This window comes from Carlito syrichta, unplaced genomic scaffold (genome assembly GCF_000164805.1).
Source record: "Carlito syrichta isolate Samal-C Ts95f unplaced genomic scaffold, Tarsius_syrichta-2.0.1 Scaffold308809, whole genome shotgun sequence".
In the NCBI taxonomy this organism is placed as follows: Eukaryota; Metazoa; Chordata; class Mammalia; order Primates; family Tarsiidae; genus Carlito; species Carlito syrichta.
Window position 1 is genome coordinate 460,811 of NW_007252905.1, and position 21,381 is coordinate 482,191.

General features: G+C 36.6%; 1 protein-coding gene across 1 annotated transcript in view; it reads right to left on the minus strand.

The window, feature by feature from the left end:
* The window catches only part of RECQL (RecQ like helicase), a 31,965-nt gene extending 10,911 nt beyond the window's left edge, over nt 1–21,054 (minus strand). The window contains exons 1-5 of the mRNA XM_008065828.2: nt 21,039–21,054; nt 11,296–11,493; nt 10,228–10,407; nt 6,635–6,741; nt 2,943–3,141 (exon numbers count right to left, since the gene is read on the minus strand). Of these exons, the coding sequence (XP_008064019.1) occupies nt 2,943–3,141; nt 6,635–6,741; nt 10,228–10,407; nt 11,296–11,493; nt 21,039–21,054 (700 nt within the window). The remainder of the gene's footprint in view (nt 1–2,942; nt 3,142–6,634; nt 6,742–10,227; nt 10,408–11,295; nt 11,494–21,038) is intronic.
* Between the last annotated feature and the right edge of the window lie 327 nt (nt 21,055–21,381).

Consider the following 21,381-nt stretch of genomic DNA (forward strand, 5'->3'; position numbering starts at 1 on the left):
AAGTGGATAAACTCGGGACTTATTTTATAGGCAGAGCTGACAGCAGTGCATGATGGGCTGAATCTACAAAGGTAGGATATATCAAGAATTATGTGCATTTATTAAGTTATTTTTTTCTCACCTCCAACTCCACCCATCTTTTCTCTGTTTTGGGATTCTGGGGGAGGAATTCTGCATGCTATGTGTCAGCTTTGCCCACTGGTTTTGAAGGGCAGAATTCAAGGATGGGGGAGGAAGAAGTTCTGGTTCCTTCCTGTTTGCTTGCTTCCTGTGGGCTTGCTTACCCAGCAAGGCTTCTACATCCCTGCAGCATCACTGACTGTTCTTTGGAGGAGCTGAATACAGTTCGCGATTTTCATACCTTTGAAGAACCAGGTTTTTCACAAGTCCACCCCACTTCTGCCTCTGCCAAGAGTCTCCAGCACCAGGAAGCTATGCCTCCTCAGAAGTCTGAGTGTCTGTTCCACAAGGCCCCTCCTCTATGTTTCTAAATCTTTTTGTTCCAACCTTTTCTTCCTCTATGTTTCTAAATCTTTTTGTTCCAACCTTTTCTTTCTGTTCCTCCAGCAGGATGGTAGTTGCTTCTTCTAATTTTTAACTCCATAATATATCCTAGAGTTTTCTTTTTACTTTTTCAGCTGTCTAACCACTTTTTACCTAGTTAACAAGTCTCTCTATAAAATTATCTGCATTCAAATAGCTAACATGGTTTCTCTGTCTCCTAACTAGACTGAATAATACAGCTGACTGCTAAAATTTTGGCTTCAGCAAATGTGTAAGTGCATCATTTTCTAAGATACGGAAGGCTGAAAGGGAGAACATCAAGTAGAGTGACAGGGGAAATTGTCATTCCAGTTTCAGAACAGAAGAAAAAAGAACAGTTCTTGGCGGGGAGGGAGGACTTAATTTTGGTCATACTAATTTAGACATTTCAAATAAACAATTATGATATAAATTTGAAGTTCAGGGGTAAAATAATTAGATATGGGAAAATTTTGTACAGTTTGGCAGATCCACAAAGACAAAATATGTAAAGGTACTACATAAGCAATAGTAATCATCAAAAGTGATCATACCACTCCAGTTGGAAATAAGGCAAGAATCATAAATCAGGTAACTTCAGTGGCTACCAGTAATAACTGTATGGAGTTACCTGGTTAAGATAGTAGGGTCCTTAGTAGAAAGAAAAGTATATATCATGTCTAAGGGGCTTAAATCAAAATTTCAAAATCAAATAAACAGTATCCAAAATAGTTCTAAAGATAGAGAATTCCATCTTCAGGCTACAAGTTCACCATCCCTGAAGAAATGTAAGAAAATGTAAAGACTGCAATCAGAACCCCAGAGAACACTAATATTTAAGGAGAAACAAAAGAATAAGAGCAAAAGGTGATGAGACTAGAAAGGAAGAAATTCAAGAGCATGACATTTTAGTAACCAAAGGAGGAGAAAGTGGCAAGGTTAGAGATGAACATACGAAATGCCACTGAAGCTAATTGGGAAGAAGAATAAAGATGAGACCACTGGATTAAGCCATGGGCGGGGGTCACTGGTGACCCTGTTTTAATAGTGTGGTGGCTTGGAAAGGAATAAAGGTGAAAAATGGAGATGGTGAATTGAGAAGTTTGATGGTGAAGAAAAGAAGAGAAACAGAATATGCCATAAGGGATGCAAAAGATGCAATAAATAAATAAATAAATAAGGTTGTTTTGGTTTCTGTTTTTAGAGAGGGAATAAGAGACTGAAAATGAAAGAGGAACTTGGCAGAGCACGATCTTAAGGCAGGAAAGGATGAAATGGGAGTGGTCATCATTAATCTTATAAAGTAATGGTCTTTTTTTGCCTTAAAAAAGAAAAAGAAAACATTACTCATGTTTGAAAGCGGAAAGAGAAGAAGTTCATACCTGATGGTATTCATTTTCTGGGAAGGAGGGAAGCATCTGCTAAGTATGAATTAGGGTCTGAAGAAAAAGTTAATGATATGCAAAACTTGTTAGAAGAAATGTACAACGGAGTTGAAATAGGGAAAAATAAAAGGATAGCTGAATATGATGAAAAGCTGAACTGAGGTGGAAATGAATGCAATTATGCCTTTTTTTTCTCTGACAATGTTTAGTAGCCAAAGAGCAGGAAGGGGGAAAGCAGAAGTCTAGATGGATCCAGCATCTCAGTCAGGCACAAAAGGCCAGGCAATCCAGGGCAAATGCATCAGAAGTCAGTGATAACAGAGCATAGTCTGGATGGGAAAAAGAGTGATCACTATGTAGGTATGTAGGGACAGGAGCCATGCACAAATAAAGATTAAAAGAGGGACCCAAGAGGTACCAAAGAGTGTGAAAAGCTTTAGATGAAGAGGTTAAAGCCAGGGAACCAGATTTTTTAAATTTAAGAACAATTAATTTTAGAAAAATTCTGAGGATCTTACTTCAGGCTATATGACTATAGGTTAGGTTGGTGAAGTGAAGAAAAAGGTGATTCAAATATCACCTTGAACTTTAACACTGAAGAGTTGGGTGTAGATACTGAAGACACCTAGATGACTATAGATGACAACTGGAAGCAGATGTAAATTCCTCAACAAATGTGAGGGAGTACCTATAGGTCATAAATCTCACAAAGACATATAATATTGGCTAGTAAACACTTTTCAAAGAATAAAGGCAATTAGACTCAAAACGACAGTGGGTAATAAGGAAATTCAAGATCCTGTCTCTTGGCCCCCTCATAATAAGGCAAGAGAAAATGGGTAATACAGGTTGATCATCCCAAATACAAAAAAACTCAAAATTCAAAACGCTTCTGGCCCCAGGCATTTTGAATATGGGATGTTCAACCTGTTAACTATGTGAGTATAATTTTAATAGAAGAGATTTCCATTATGTCAAGCTAAGGATGAATATGGTCCTCCACATCAAGAAGTTTTCTAAATAAAACATACATACCAGGTCTGAAATCATGTCCCCACTGACTACAGCAGTGAACTTCATCCACAGCAATTCGAGTAAATCTCCTTGCTTCATAGGCTTTCTCTAGTCTTGACATAAACATTTTGCTTTTCGCAATTTTCTCTGGAGTCACATAAATTAGCTTTAACTCAGAGTTCTTATTTATCATTTCAGCATGAACCCATTTCACATGCTCCTATAACAAGGAAAACAGGTAAAATGACATGTTGTAGAGCTAATCTAGCAGACTGAACAAAACCAATAGCCTTGAGCTCGTTTAGAAGCAGTTATTTAGTTCATTAACATTGAAACCATGTCTCCCTACTAAACATCAAGGCAGCTGTGTAAATAGCATTCTTGTATTTACTAATATTCAAATGATAAAAGAATAATCACACAAGACAAAAAATAGAAAATATGAACATTAAAATTCTCCAATAAAAAGCATTTATTCTAAAAACATATAATTCCAAATTGCTCATAGTATATTCCAAAAGGTGAGCATAATGCAACAGTTACAGTTATAAAAGTAGGTTTTATTAATTATGACATTATATTTATAATCACTTTATGTACCTGTGAACAAAATGTAATTTTTTTTTTGAGTCTTACTCTGTTGCCCAGGGTGGAGTGCCGTGCCTCATGGCTACTGCAACCTCATCCTGCAGGCCTGAGGTGATCTTCCACCTCAGCCTTCCAAGTAGCTGGAATTACAGGTCTGTGCCACCCACAGTCAGCTCTTTTTTTTTTTTTAACTTTATTTTAGAGATGTGAAGTACAAGTCAGAATTCAGTATATAAGCAATCTACCTACAGGTGAAGTTTGGCCCTCCAACTGGTCTTCACTTACCCTGGTTTAGGATCAGGTACCTTTTATACTGTTATGTGCCCTCCCCCTCCCCTATCCCTGCCCCAGAAGTGTCCTTCAACCGCTGATCCCTCCCTTGTGCTATTGTGATTTTTTTTTTTTTTTTTTTATGGTAGAGACAAAGTCTCAACAAGTTTCTCAGGCTGGTCTCAAGCCCCCAGGTTCAGGCAGTCTTCTAGCCTCCATCTCTCAATGTGCTGGGAGTCTAGGCATTAAGCCACTGCGCCCAGCAAAATGCATTTTTATTAACTACTTTAATTGTGCTATCACATCTACTTATAATCTCTTTATTTAAACACACAGATCATGGAATTTTATAAAGTATCATTAAAGTAAGACTTTTGAATATAAAATACATATATTTTTATATATAACTTTTTTAAGTATTAAAGGTAACAAGTTAGATTCTTAGTGTTCTGATATAATTCTATACAATATTTGGCACATTAGATGTTGTTTTTTTCCTTCTAATTAGGACCAAAAAAGTATAAAAACTCTATGGTAAATGGGATAGAAAGATAATCAAAACTGCTTTCTTTGTCCCAGTAAAGAAGCAATTGGTTAACTCCTAGAGATACTCTAGGATACGAATGTTCTTTTTTTTCTAACTTTTCAAGCAATAGTAATATGGCATGAATTTGCAATTATCTGCGACTTTCCAAGCTACTTTCTATTACTGTTATTGTCTTCTTCAGTTTTAAGAAAGTACATTATTAAAAGGCAATTTTCTCCACAGATTCATTTTGCTGAATGAGACAGCAATTATAATGGCACAGAGTTTAAATAAAACAAAAATATATGGGAAAACTCAGGAACCAGGGTTTTTTAGAGAAATAGTTGATTCTAGGTCTGGGCAGGTAAAGCACAAAATGAACATGGATTGTCCCATTGTAGAAGAAAGCAAGAAGTCAAAAGCCACAGGATAAAGAAAAAAGATTCAGGTGCCAACTTAAAGAGTCTCTTAAAGATAGGACTCTGTCCAAAGATAGAACTATTTCAGTATAAAAATAACTATGGGCCGAGCGCAGTGGCTCACGTCTGTAATCCCAGCTCTTTGGGAGGTGGAGGCGAGAGGACTGTCTGAGCCTAAGGGTTCAAGACCAGCCTGGGCAACTCAGCAAGACCTCATCTCTACAATAAGTCAAAAAATTAGCCAGGCATGGTGGCACACACCTGTATTTCCAGCTATTTAGAAGGCTGAGGAGGAAGGTTGTGGCTGTGGTAGTCTGGAAGACAGAGTGAGACTCTGACTCAAAAAAACAAAACAAAACAAAAAACTATGGATTAACAATATATACACCAAATATGTTAAAAACTCAGTTTACAGCGATACTTGTGTTGGGGAGAACCTAAAGGACTTACTGACCACCTCTGGATAATGCTAGAAAACTAACTATTGTTAAAAATTGCTAAAGAAAGGGGAAAAAAATCAAGCATTTTCATTCCACAAAGAGTTAATGAGAAAAAAGTATGTCTTTATCAAAAAGTCTAGCTAATATATGAAGGAGTAATAAAATTAGATATCATTATTTGTAACTCCTAATGAAATAATAGCTCTCAGGTTGGCAATAATCATCAGTGGCTGTTAAAACCATCAAATAAAAAGCTGATAATTATAGATCAGGCAGACATCATCTGAAATCATTCATCAAGCTTAACATCCCAAAAAGATGACCTGGTATTATGTACCTACCAAGTGGTACCACAGAAAATATACTCTCGAGGAAAAAAAAAAAGCCAAGACACAATCAAGTTTTTAGATCTAACTAAAAGGAACCAGTTAAACAAGTATGTAATCAGGAAAATCCAGAATGTAGGAAGCTACAGAACAATTAACCTGGTGATAGCAACAAATAATTAGCAAGGGAAACAAAAGAGACAAGAAGAACTTATGGATAGATCAACCAAATACAATACAATGCATGACTATTATCTAGAACATAATTTAAAATAAAATAAAAAAGAAATTTGAAAATTTTTATTTGATGATTTTAAGAAATTGATATTAAATGTTTTAGATGTGCACTTATCTTTTTTTTTAAGTTAGAAGAATTTACAATTAAATACCAAAGAATTTACAATTAAAATATAATGTCTGGAATTTGTTCCAAGTAAATAAACTAAGGCAGGAGGGTAGGGAAAATTGGAGGCATACAGATAAACAAGTATTAGCCATATACTGATACTTGTTAAAGGGGATAACAGTTTCCATATTATTCTACCTACTCTTGTATACTTTTGAAGATTTCAATAATATGTTTGCAAAAAAGGATAGGTGGGAAATGCTTTATTCTACAAATGAAGATAAGATAGTCTATTCCCAAACAGAAAAAATTTTATAGGTTTAGGTTATCTTCTCAACAATTCATTTTGTTTATATTTAATGATACTGCATAATTAGAAATTCTTCCTTACTATTTTAGAATGGATAACACAAAACAGGTCAGCAAATGTTTCCTGTGAAGTGTCAGGGAGTAAATATTAGCTAGCCGGTCTCTATCACAACCCCTCAACTTGGCCAAAGACAATACGTAAAAACAGCCAAAGACAATACGTAAACAAATGAGTGTGGATGAATTTTAATAATTTTCATATTTCATGCAATATTTTTATTTTTTGTTAACAATTTAAAACTATAAAAACCATTCTTAGTTCATGGAACATACAAAAATAGGCCCATGGTTGTTTGAGCAGTAGTTTGCAATTCCTGATATAAGTAGTTAACAGTTTATAATTTTAAAAGCAACTCAACTGCAGTAGCTAAAGCTCCTACTTCAGTGGAGAGTTTAAATGCAAAGGAAAAAAAGCCCCCAAAACCATACCTTAGAACTAGAAGCATTTAGCATGGTAGCTGAAATTCCCAATTGTTTTAAAACCATTAATTGGTCTTCCATAAGAGAGATCAATGGACAAATGACAAGTGTAAAACCTAAAAGAAAAATTAAAAATATCTACTTTAAGTTTTACTCCACCACCATAATGAATTGCAACAATTCACCTTTACTGTGATTTGTGGGCACCACCAACCAATTCAGACTAATTTTCAATGCAGCCTTAGCAATATACAACTTACTTCTTACTCTCATTAATAAGGAAAACAGAAACAAATGACCATAAAGGTGAGTATAAACCAAATAAGCAAATATAAAACTAAACAGAAATCTCTAACCTTATCCAGTCCTACAAAAATACAGATTTTAACATTTTGTAGATTTAAATTTCTATCATTTTTAATAATTGGTATTGGTAATCTCAGTAAAATAATATAAATCAGGTCAAATACTAAACAGTTACATCAGGGAAGACAGAAAACAGCATTCTGTATAATTAAGAATAACAACTGCATGAGTATTCTTTTTGCACTAGATTAATGTATTCTGAGTATAAATCTGTGAACAGTTTATTTGCAGGATGAACGCCTAGTAATATGCCCCCTTATTTATAATGAAAATTGTTTACAACTGCAAGAGCTATTCTACGTTGTTGAAATTATATGGTTTTATGTTTCTAGTGTCTGTTTGTTACAATAACCTCTGGCAGGGGGCAGTCATGTTCAAGAACCATACACAAATTAAGACCTTTTCAGGCAGCCGGGATCGGTGGCTCAGCCTGTAATCCCACGCTTTGGAAGGCTGAGGGGAATGAAATGCCTGAGCCCGAGGGTTCGAGACCTGCCTGAGCAACTTGGTGAGACCTCATCTCCACAATAAATCAAAAATTAGCCAGGCATAGTAGCGCATGCCTGTAGCTCCAGCTACTTGGAAGGCTGAGGTGGAAGGATTGCCAGAGCCTAGCAGGTCAAGGCTGTGGTGGCCAGGAGCGTGCCACTGCACTCCAGTCTGGGTGGACAGAGTGAGACTCGGACTCAAAAAAAAAAAAAAAAAAAAAAAAAGACCTTGTCAGGGATTTTGCCCTCTCCATTATTCTCTCTCCTGTATTTTCACCTTCTCCCTTATTACTTACTGGCACCTATTCACTACCATGGGGTCAAATCTCTCTCATCTTTGAAAAAGCCCTAGATATTTGCTATGGTCTGAATGTTGGTGTCCTCCCAAAATTCATAGGTTGGAACCTAATACCCAATTTGATAGTATTAAGAGTGAGGCATTCTGGGAAGTGTAAATTATGTCATGAGGGCTCTGCCTCATAAATGACATAATTAGTGCCCTTGTAAAAGAGATTGAAGGGAGCACTTTTGTCCCCTTCTGCCATGAGGCTGCTGTAGGAAGGCACCAGCTAAGTGGAACAGGCCCTCTAGACACAGAATCTGCTGGTGCCTTGATCATGGTCTTTCTAGCCTCCAGAACTGTGAGCAATAAACTTCTGCTATGTATAAATTACCTACCATAAAGTATTTGTAATAACGGAGCAAACAAACTAAGGCAACATCTAATTTATGGCCATCTCTCTTCTTCCCTTCATAACCATTCTTCTCCAAAGAGTGTTCCACACTTACTTCAACTCCTACTCAATTCCAAACCTTTGCTGTTTGGTTTTCACCCAAGTATTTCATTGCAATTGTTCTAAACAAGGTCATAGATGTGTGTCTTGTCACTAAACCCAATGAAACTTGTAAGTTCTCATTTTATTTGATCTTTCCCCAACAGACATCAGTATTAACCACTACCTCCTTCAAGCACTCCCTTCCCCAGGCTTCTAACAACATCATACTCTCCTATCAACCTTTTACATGTTGCTACTCCTTCTCAGCCTTCTCTGTAAGCCCTTTTCCTCTGTTCATCCTTAAACTCTTGGTGTTTTGGTTTCTGTTCTAGGTCCTATTCTCTTCTGCTGCTGCTCTGGATTATATAACTCATACCTACAGCTTCAATGGCCATCTCAACACTAAGTTTCCAACTCAGATCTCTTGCACACAAGCTTTAGACCCAAACATCCTCTTACTCTCAGGACAATTTTACCTGGATGTCATACAGGCATTGTAAATTCAACATGTCCCAAACTGAATTCAGTCTTCTTTCTCTCTTCATTCTGTAAGTTATTTCTCCAGTGTACCCTATTTCAGTGAACAACCTCACCAACTGTCCAGGCCTAAAATTTGAGCATCATTCTTGATAATTCTTTCCCCCCTCCTATTTTATCAATACCAAGTCACTGAATCTATCAGCTAAATATTTCTAGAATTCCTCCAAGTGCTGGAATCATCCTTCTAACAAGGATAGCAAGTGTCTTACTTGTATAAAACCCTTAAATGGCTTCCTGCTAATCTAAGAAAAAGTCTTTAAATCTATTTTAAAAACTACTCTTTCCACGTCTTACTAATGACCGCCACACAAGAATTCCTCCAAGTAACTGAACACACCATACCATGTATGTTCGCTCTTCCTGTTGAACCTTACACATGCTGCTTCCCTGCATGAACACTCTCTTCTTCCCTGTCCCTTCTGCCTACTTATCCTTTAGCTTTTAGCTCAAATGCCACTTCCCCAGGACAGCCTTCCCTGACAGCCCTTGGACCAGATCTTGGCACTGACTTAAGTCTCTATTAAAACCTTTATCCCAAACCCCTTATGCAATCACTTGTAATTACCAGTAGTCTCTAGAGTAGAAGTCAATAAACTAAGGGCTAGCAGCCTGTGTTTGTAAATTAAGTTTTAATGGAACACAGTCACACCCACCTCTTTACACACATTGTTTGTAGCTGCTTGCATGCCACCACGGCAGAGTTGAATAGCCCACAGAGACCGCATAAACCATAAACCTGTATTACTATCTGGCATTTTAAGAAAAATTTGCTGACCCCTGCCCTATAGCCTTACAACTCCCCAATCAGAAGTATCAGTACCATCAGAGAGCTTGTTGGAAATGCAAGCTCTTGGGTCCCAATTAAATCAGAATCTGCAATTTAACCACATCCTCAGGCGATTCTAATGCACATTAAAGTCTGAGAAAGTATTACTCTACACTGTAATTTCTGTGAAAACTAGAGCCAAGCCCATTTTGCTCATACCCTATCTCCCAATGGCTAGCATCATAACAGACACTCAATCACTCAATACAGATCTGGGACTAGAACTCAGGGCTACCAGTTCCTTTTCTAGTGCTGTTTTTGTTTTTTGTTCATTTTTAGTTCTACTGTTCTATAGCACTGTAGGGTAAATATGGTTAACAAAAATTTAGTGTATATTTTCAAAAAGCCAGAAGATAAGATTTTTAATGTTCACTACAACATGTTTTTAAATTATGTTTCAGTAAATGAAAAAAGGATTACTCTCAGAAGTCTTTAAAATTCCCCCACTAGTGAAACTTTAAATGTCTAGTAATGTAGAAAAAATAAAAACAAAAATACACTTGATTTTTTCATATGTATGATTAGATATTACTTTTTAAAAGAATTTAGAACTATATTATGAGAAATCACTTCTTCAACTTAAAGTTAATCTTTATCAATACATACCATCTGAACATAATGCTGGTAATTGGTAGCATAAACTCTTTCCACCTCCTGTAGGCATAACAAGAAACACCTCCTTTCCAGCCATTGTTACATTAATAGTTTCAAGCTGAAGGGGTCTGAACTTCTGCAGTTTAAAGACATTTTGCAGAACATCTTTAACTTTACCAGACCATGGAAAATCTAGAAGAGAAAAATAAGCTAAAAATATTAGAACTATTAGGACTATAAATAAGACACAAACTTGAATGGCTGCTTTTATAATAATTAAGAATCAGATAAACCTACATAAGGCGTTCAATGCCTATGAACCATTAAGAATTTATAATAGTTTTGAGGTTTGTTTTACTCAGCTAAACTAAGAAAAAGCAAATTAAATGACAAATGTAATAAATAGTACATCAGAAAAAAATGTAAACACTTGCCAACTGAGAAGTAATCCACACAGAAAAGGAAGGTATTCATCAGGTATTTGAAAAAAATAATGTGACTGTTGACCAGGGAATTCGCAGTATCATAAAAAAAACTTAAATATCATGAACATAAGATAACAATTATTTGTTATTTTTGGTGTAAATATCTTGTTTAGAAATGAATCACTGGAAAACAATGTCCATAAAAACTCTACAATTCCTTCTCACTATTCCTTATAATAGTATCCTATTATAATTAAGGATAAACCTGATGCTTGGTAAGATCTTGACTCATGAAAGTTTTGCTTACTGGAGCAGAAGAAAGAACTAGACTTTGGTTAGGAGTTTGAATAATTTTTTTTTTAAGTTACAACTTAGAAATTTTAGTTAAAGTAAATATCTTAATTTCCAAGAACTGATCAATCTTGGTAAACCATACTTAGAAGAAAAAAAAAGTCTGAATAACAAAAGCTTAATTTAAAAAGACTACTGAGAATGAGAAAAGAATAGTCTGTCTGCAGGTTTACCATTCCACTGAAGAAATGGCCAGTTTCACCTCTAAAGCCTACTGGATAGCACTGATCCATGCAGAATTTTTTAATTCTAACCTTAAAAAAACAAGAAGAAACAAAAGTAGAAAAGGGAAAAACAAGTTAACCTTCTTTATTCCAAGCAGCAGGTGAAGAATCACATTCGTTGCTTGTCCCAGCATCAGAATCCTCTAAACATAGCTTTATTTTCTTGGTAAGGACTGTTTTTTTCTGAAGTAGCTCTTGTTGCCTTTCCATAAGTTCTTGAATTTGAATGTCTACTGCATGGAGTTCACTGGTTATAGACTCCAGTTCCTCAGTTAGAGCTATGGGAGTGAGAGATACAATGACTAGACAGAGTTAATTATAATTTTAGGTTTCCCAATTGATTTTGGATATCCTTCACCATCTAAATTACACACAAACTTAACCCTGAATTGTACCTCACACTTTAAAATAAAAAAAATAAAATAAAATAAATTACAGACAAAGTGATACAGCAAAGTGATTAAGCAACATGGTTTAGAGTCACACAGACCTGGATTAAATCTCAGGTTCTCCTCGTACCTGCTGAGTGCTCTCAGGCAAGATACTTACCTGTAACTTCATTTTCCCATCTGTAAAATGGGGATAGAAACCAACTTGGCGAGACCTCATCTCTACAATAAATCAAAAATTAGCCGGGCATGGTAGCGCGCCTGTAGTTCCAGCTACTCGGAAGGCTGAGGTAGAAGGATCGCCGGAGCCAGCAGGTTGAGGCTGCGGTGGCCAGGAGTGGCCACTGCACTCCGGTATGGGTGACAGAGTGAGACTCCAACTCAAAAAAAAAGAAAGAAACCTAACTTTTATAGTATTTTTTAAAGGAATTAGTGAGATAACATACTGAAAGTTCCAGACATAGAACCTGGTACACAGCTAAACATTTAATGTATGATAATTATGTTGTACAGAAGTGGTCTAACAATCTCCTAAAACATTTAGGTAAGGTGACCAGACTTGGAAGCTAAAGGAAGCTAATTCCTTAATCACTTAGCTATTACTTCATGAAAATATTCATATTTGGGCTCATATGATGGTATAATATGGAGCTGGTAATTAAAAACAAGATGATGTAACAAGTAAAAAGAGTATTCAAGTGTACTATTGGAACTGGCACTACGACAACTCCATCATAACTAATTTATAAATATATGATTCTAATCAATCCAATTAATTAAGTATAAGTATTTAAGACAAAGTGAGATTCCTTTTGACACCACATCAATGGAAGCTAGAAAAAAATCTTAAAGATGTCCTTGGTGCCTTCTAATTTATCTGCCTGCATTAATCATTATCCAAGTGTAATGCCTCTTCATGCGATGAAATCTTATGGCTGTGATTTAAAACACCATGGTATGGCGGCTCTTTTTTGTACCAACTGCCAAAATTCCCTTCCCTACATGATTCTGGGTTGAGTTTGGCCACAAGTGAACTCTGCATGAAGTCTGAAAGGTGGAAATGAAGCAGCAGGTAAACACTGGGATGGCTGGTGTCAGGTCAGGTGCTTCTGCACGTCACCTGCATTGTCAAGGGACTTTCTGGCTCACTTGGTTGGCATGGGCCTGAAGCCAGCTCCTCCAGCTCCTGCTAAATCTTTTTGGTGCAACAATTTGGTCCACAGCTTTTCTGGCTTCTTTGATTCCTTAGTCAGATCTGTGAGCTCTGACAAGTGCACTAGCTCTTCAAGAGGACATCAGCATCCTGGAAGTCGGAGCCTAGGGGGTGATGACACACTGACACAAGTCCCACTTTGTCCTTGTGAATTTTAGCTTGTCTTTGTAGGTTCCAGTTCTTCCACACCTTCCCACACTTCAGATCAACCTTCCTTCCTCACTGTTGGTACTTCTGACTTCAGGAGCAGACTTGGGACAAATGCTTACTCAGCTTCCATGATAGCACAAGGATTAATTTCTACAATAAAGCTCTTACAGTACTCATACTGGTTCAGTTTATCTGATTGAACACTAACCAATACAGAATTCTGACCCAGAGGAACAGAAACTTAATGGGTTCTCTGAATTGTTTCTGGGCTACCTGGAATTGGTTCTAATCTGATTAGATTTAAAGGCACTAATAATGCTGTTTCCACAGGTAAAGGGGATATCCCATGCCATGCTATCCCATACATGCAGTGAAAAAAGTTATTTAAATTGTCATCTATAAATGCCAGCAAATAAATAAATAGAGAAAACAAGGCTGTGGGTGACCAGTGTTAGAGTTAGCTATTACAAAGTGTTTTGGTGGGAATAATGAAAATAATGGAGTTGGCTGGTTGTTTCAAGTATGCAAATACCTTAGGAAAATGTAAGATCTGTATTAAGAAATCTCAAAGTTTCTATGATTGTCCTAAAAGAAACCCTTATCATCTATGGCAATATTTCTGAAAACCAACCCCAAATCTAAATCCTACAGGTGGCTGAATTACAATGCAAGCTGAATTCCAACCTTGCAAGAACTCTTTTTTTCTGAGTTGGAGTCTCACTCTGTCGCCCACACTGGAGTGCGTGGCCGCTCCTGGCCACCACAGCCTCAACCTGCTGGGCTCCGGCGATCATTCCGCCTCAGCCTTCTGAGTAGCCGGAGTTACAGGCATGTACTACCACACCCAGCTGATTTATTGTAGAGATAAGGTCTCGCCAAGTTGCCCAGGCAGGTCTCGAACCCGCGGGCTCAGGCAATCCACTCACCTCAGCCTCCCAAAGGCACAGGATTATAGGCTGAGCCACCGAGCCCGGCTTTGCAAGAACACATGTTAAAGTCAGGACACTGATTGGGAAGGAGTGGGACTCTGAAACTGTAATGGGAACATAAGCACATTCCAATAAAGCAGAGAACCTTAAACCTCTAAATTCTGCCAAGTCTCTGTTATCTTGTCTCCCTCATTTCTAAAACAATCTCTTCCAGCCTGAAACACCTATAATGGTCCTTGTTGCCTTGTAAGAAATTGCTAATCCTCCCAAAAATCTGTCCCTACTACTTTTCAGGGCTTCAAGATCCAGAAGGCCCTAGTGGATAAAGTACAAAAGTGTGACCCACAAAGAGACACGATACACACCCAATGATTTGGATTTGTGGGTATATGTCAATAGAAACCTCAGGAATATATGTGGGAAGAGAATCTAAGGATATTTGCATCAGTGTTGGGAGCCAGCCATGCAGGCCTGCCTGCTGATAAAGTCCAGGGGGCTGAAGACCCCGGGTCGCAAAGCAAACCTGGGCAGCTGAGACCCTTGCTTATTCTACTTTTGTTATTAGTGCAGCCGAAAAGTTCTGAGGATGGAAAGCAAAATTCCACTCACGCCTCCACTACCCCTTGCAAAAAGGCAAGAGGGGAATTCATGAAAAAATTACCTTCCCTTCATTTGAATTGCTCCCTAGGTTTCCACATCCCCGGCCTCCTGGTATTAGATCACGCAATCACTTGATTAAACATTGTACTTGGGAAAATTGTAAAAAATCAGAAGGTGCTCGATTTAATGTTTGTCAGGGAACTCACTGGCCTTGTCAGGAAATTATCAATAGCGATTTTAAATATCATGTGCAGGTAGCTAATTACTTGTAAGATTTTATTTCTTCTGAATGGTGACCAATTGGAGAAATTTGAGAAGCTACAGTTTGTATTTTTAGGAAGAGTGCCAATGCAAAAATTACATTTACTTAATTTCTTAATTTCTACATGTGGTATATTATGGTTAAGAAATTAACAATCACATAAATATTAGAGCACCTTTGCCTTTACTTCCCTTTATTAAGGAGGTTTGTAATTCTGGTTAGAGATTGTAACTGAGATGACTTGAGCCCTGGAGACCCTTTGTTTTACAAACATTAAATAAAGCCCAGTCTCCCTAACAGGCGATAACTGACGCAGATTATAAATACCAGGTGTGACATTATGGAAAACTAGTCAGGCCAACTTGCAGTTAAAAAACCTTGAGAATGCTGTTTTACCCCCAGTTAGTTGCAAATTGCTGTGTGAAGGTCACAGGTGTGACTTGCTAATCTATGTAACAATTATAGTGCTTAGAACTTGGTAATGATTTATACTGTAATAGTTATAAAAGTAAGTTTTGTATGGACATTAAGAAATGATAATCATTAGAAAATGTTAGGAGTTTATACAATTTATAGTTAATGTTTAGGATAATAATTTTTTAAGATCAAAACAGGATGAACAAAGATACATTGCCTGTCTGGTCCATTAAATTGAAACAAATTGCCTTGAAAACAAAAAACATGTTTTCGTCTCAAGCCAAAATCTAGGGTATAAAAGGAGTTGAAAAAGACAATAAATTGGCATTTGTCCTGCTTGCAGCAGAGTCAGTGTCCAAGTTTTCTCTCCTATGCCGAGGCTGTCCCTCCTTCAGGAAATCCTGACCCACTGGAGCTGGACTCCGGCACATCAGGGTGAATGGAATACAATATTGAATCAAGCTAAACGTTTTGATATGGACTCCCCAAGAAATTCTGGATTTAATGTCGTAAATGTAGTGGTGGCTCTAATAATTTGCTTGGTTGGATGCCTGAAACCTGGCCTCAAAGACGAATGTCAAAAAATTGAAATGGAATGACACAGGTGTAGATTTCCATGAGGCTGGAGTGCAAGAACTTCCTGGGTATGCTCTAAAGGAAGATATCTGGAGGCTTAGGAATATGGGAATGCTAGAGGAGAATATTAAGGGGATTGCTCATCCACTGCCTTGCAGTCCCCAGGAGGATACAGAGGCCACTCCCTTCAACAAGCCTGGGAGAAAGCCTGTCATAAGAGGAGCCCCAGCATCCCTGAAGTGCTCTGGAGTGACTGTGCTCCGTAAGCAGGAGTGACAGTGGGAAAAGCACCTTCAAACTAGACTACTGGATTCAATGAGAATGAAGGATTCCAAAGTATAGGAGCTAAATGGTGGTACTTCAGTTAACGACCAAAGACAAGGCAGATGTGACTGCCATAAAGGGCAACAGAGTTGAAACAGTGATCAAAATAGCCTGACCCACAGAGATCTTTGGCATTAGCCAGTTGAGTATGATGTCCCTGAATAGAAACAGGTTACTTGATTTGTATATGCAGGATAAAAAGTTCTGATTCTGGTAAACACAGTCTGATGTGAATTACCAAAATAGAGTCACAGTGCTTCAACCAATTTCCAGGATTGAGTCAATTTATAGAACCAGAGCCCCTTGAATAAAATAGAGGTTAAGCACCTTGGGAAAGTACTACACTGCTGAAAAAAAGTATGTAGCAAATCTTTCCACTAATCTTCTCCAGAGAAATTTAACAGGGTAACTACGCACCATGGGAAAGGAAAAAAAACTTCTCAGAAATTACTGGACATCAGCTCTGAACTGATGCTAATTCCTGCAGAACCAAAATGCTATGGTGATAAATCAGTCAGAGTACAAACTGGACTTAAGTCAGGTAATCAGTGCAGTTTCGGGTTCTACATATAGTGGGCTCAGTAGGTCCTCTAACCCACTAGGTAATTATTCCCAAAGTTCCGGAATGTGGAACTTAACAGCATATATCTTCAGCAAGTGACAGAACCCACACATTGGTCTCTTGGCCTATAAGTAAGAACTATTACAGTAAGGAAGATCAAGAAAAACTGCCTTTATCTACCAATACAGTAAACCAAAAGGATTACTGCATTCCTGGAGAAAGCGCAGAGATTACTGCCTATAACAAGGGCTTGAAAGATGTGGGGGTAATGACTCCTACCACTTCCCCATTCAGGTCACTATGTGGCCTATGCAGAAGACATTGGATTCTGGAGATTGAGAATGGATATTAGTAAAATTAATAAGGCTGTAGCTCCAACAGTAGTTGCTGTTCCAGGTGTGATTTCACTGATGAAACTCAACACATTCCCTGGAACCTGGTGCATAGCTATTCATCTGTTAAATGTTTTATTCTCTATACCCATATGCCTATTATAAAGACCATCAAAAGTAACTTTCAGGGCCAGCAATATAACTTCACTATCCCATTTTACAGCAATAGCAACTCTCTAGCCTTAATCTAATCTGTAGGGACCTTGATTGCCTCTTCATTCCACCAGACATCACACCGGTTCATTATGTTGAGGATATCATAGTTATCTGACCCGCTAAGTAAGAGTAGCAGTAGCAACCACTCTAGACAAACTGCTAAAACAGACATAGGCCAGATGATAAAAAATAAATTCCACAAAATTTGAAGGCCTGGCACCAAAGGGTGTGGGGCCATGCTAAGATAGCCCTTCTAAGATGAAGAAGTTTCTACTTCTGACCCCTCCTATTACTAAGAGAGGAGCACAAAGCCTAGTCGGACTTTCTCTACTGAATTACATCATTTGGGGAAGGAGCAGTCTTTTAACAGCATAATAAATGGAATGATTTTAAATAGTGGGTAAAATTGGATATTTATTATATCCTTTCATGAAAATAGAGATAGCTACCACTTTCAGCCTCAGCAAACCTGACCCTGTACTATATATGCAAGGCACTTTGCTAGGCTATGTGGAATCTGGTAGTTTTTGTACTGTGATAATGAGGCCAGAACTACACTTTCTAAAATTTCCTTCCTCACACAGTTCTAGGTTAGGGTTGCACAAAATAACTTTGTCAATTATTTAAGAGGTAGAAATGAAGCAGTAGCCATATTTCCCATATTTAAGAAGGTCCATGTAATGCCAGGGTTGATGATCTCACTGGCACAGGGCAGCAGCTGGGCCCATAACTCCAGCTGCTGCTAGATAACCTTAGGCAAAGAGCAAGACATGCAGCACCTCCATAGTCTGTCAGTTTTTCTCCTTCAGATTTTCTGAACTCTCAGCCAGATTGTGTGCAACTCCATGACAAAGTATACCAGCTTTTGACAGTTCTCTTGTTTAATCAACACCGGAGGTTTTGAGGTAATGAGAGACTATTAAAGGTTCTGGTGAGAAACAAAAGTTCATCTTCACAAGAAGTCTGTTGTTGCTTTTCCCTCTTCATATCCATCACTTATCCCTCCCTCCTGGCTCTGCTAACTTCAGGTTCAGTGTCAGAGACACAGACAACATAGAGAGGTTACCCACTTCCCATAATCATATAAGGTTTAATCCCTATAGTTAAACCTCATACCTCAGTCACAGTGCTTCTGCGTCTCTGATCAAATTCTACCTGACACAGATGTTAATGTCAACTCTTGCTACAAAATCGACATCATCATAACCTAGACAAGATCCTGATGGACTAAAAATATAGAAAATATAACTAGTTGTAATAAATTGGGAAATTTTAACATTTTTGGTCAAAATTATACCATCTCTAATGGTATCCTGTACAACACAAAATGTTCCTATAGGAGATAAGATTGAAAAGTCAAGTGAATGATTTTAGCTACCCATAATGGAGAGGGACTACAAGTGCAAAGGGCTTCTTACTGCTATTTTATCTGAAGAGCATATTGAATTAAGTGGGATTGTACTCCAGTGTTCCTAAGTTTACAGTTGATGCACAGAAGCTACCATTCTTTAAAAACAGCATGTTTGCAGCAACTTAGATGGTTTAGAGTCTCTAAAACTCAGCGATCTATCACAGAAACAAAGAACTGAGTACCACATGTTCTCACTCATAACTGGAACCTGAACATTTATAATAATAGTATAAGAAAGGGATTGCCAGTAGCAGAATGCTGCCAGGGAAGGGGGGCAGCATATAACCTCAGTAAGGGTATGTGATCTCAAACCAGGCAAAGTGGAGACCAAAGGGAGGCCAAACTTTACTTGTAAGATGACCACTAAGTGTCTAATCCTGAATTGTACTCTACATCTTTAAAATAAAAGTCAATAAAAATCAATAAAAACAGCATATTTTTCTAGCAATATCTCAAACTGAAATTAACAATGTAAGTTATCTGCTGCCACAGAAGCCATCAAATCCAAAGCAATAAACCAAAGGCAATCTCAAAGAAGCATTTCAAATATAGCTCAGCAAGAGGGTAGAACAACAGGAGAGAGAGGTCTATCTGAAAAGAGCTCAATATTTTGAAGGCAATTTTTCAAAGTAAGCATCTTTTCTTATATAAAATGCAGTTATTTTAAAGTCATACCCCACTGTCAAAGCTTGAAGCCTTGTCAAGTAAAATAACATATGCTTATCCAAAGTGACCACTCTGAACTAGGTCTAGGTTCAGTAAGATCTCATAAACTTTCATTTTTATCACAAAGTAAAGCATACTTGGATCAATATTTAATATAATCTAGATGTGTTACCATTTATTATTAACCCTTAGCCTATGAGAATGAGTCATGAGACAAACCTAAAAACCTATGTCATTATGTATTCATATTTATATTTAAATAAATTATAAATTTGTTGGGGGAAATATGTTACATATTTTTTAAAAACTATTTATTTCAAGTCTGAAAAGAACTCAATCCTGTTACTCCTCTGGTAGAGGTATGTAATAAAGGCCATATTCACTATATCCTACAAAAAACTGAAAAAGTATCATAGTATAAGTTCCTCATCCCTGCCAATCACCTCTTAGCCAAATAAATGGCAAGATCTCATTAGTAAACAGAGAACAATTTGATCAAATTTATAGAAACAAGTAATAGATGAAATACATAAAAATGTTAAGAGTGGTTGCCTGGGAAAGGTAGTATAATAGATGGTTTCCTATTTTATACTTTAGAAAACTTCAAATAACTCTACTTCTAGGAGTTTATCTTAAAGAAATAATCAGAAACACACAAATATTTAAGTGAAGATGTTTGATGCAGCATTGTTTGCATTTTTAAAATGAAGACAGCCTAAAAGTTCAACACAAAACAAGATTAAATAAATAAATAATATCACATCGAAACAATAAAAGAGAATACAGGTATTAAAAAATAGAATAATTACAACATCAAATTTGTTTAACAATATGTCTATATCCTATATTTACATTAGGGTTTTTAAAATTATGTTAAAATTTTAAAAATTTTATTGAAAAATAATAGCTCTAAATATTAACAGAATTAATCTGAGTATTAGAATTAGAAATTATTTATATTTTCTTTTTTATACTTTTTTAGGTCCCTAGAAATATATCAAAAACATATCACTCTTTAGAACTCTTGTACACTGTTCGTAGGAATGTAAAATGATGCAGCCATTGTGAATAAATCTGGCAGTCCCTCAAAAAATTAAACATAAAATTATCATATGACTCATCAATTCTACTTTAAGGTATATACCCAAAAGAACTAAAAGCAAGAACTCAAACAAACATTTGTATACCAATGATCAGAGCAGCTTATTCACAATAGCTGAAAGGTGAAAAACCCAAATGTTCATCAACAGACAAATGGGTGAACAAAATGTAGTATATACATACAATGGAATATCATTAGCTTTAAAAAAAAAATTGAAATTCTGATACATGTTACAAATTGGATTAAACTTGAAGACACAGTTACATGAAAAAAAGCCAGTCACAAAAAGACAAATTTTGTATGATTCCACTTATATGAGGTACTTAAAATCACCAAATTCATAGAAACAGAAAGCAGAATAGTAGTTATCAAGGGTTGGGAGAAAGGGAGTAAAGGTTATAGAGTAATGGATATAAAATTTTACTTTGGGTAAATGAAAAAAGTTCTGGAAATGGGTAGTGGTGATGGTTGCACAGCACTGTGAATGCACTTACAACAATGAATTGTTCATTTAATAGTTAACATGACAAATTTCATTATGTATATTTTACCATAATTTTCAAAAAGCTAAAAAAAATTGCTATAATCAGAATTTTTAAAGAAACTTTTTCTCAAAAATTATACAAATATAAATAGAACAGAATGATCAACAAAATGTAATCATTTCTACTAACCTGAAATGGAAGCCATTCTAAAACTGAATTGGAGATCCAATTTTTTTCTAAAAATAAAAGAATAACCATAACAACTTTTAAAAAAACAATACTATTGATAATGCTCAATCAATAATAATCTGTCACTACTAAGCATAAAAAAAGTTAGGAAGTAAATTACATATTGCAATGACCTTTCAAATAAGGACTACATGGTTCTTCCCACATTAATTTTTATGGAAAACCTCTCTAGATTTCATACAACTGCCCAAAGTCACATAAACGTATGACGGGTACAATATAAACTACATTTAGCAAACATCTACCAGATACAAAATTATGTAGCAAAAACGAGCAAGGATTA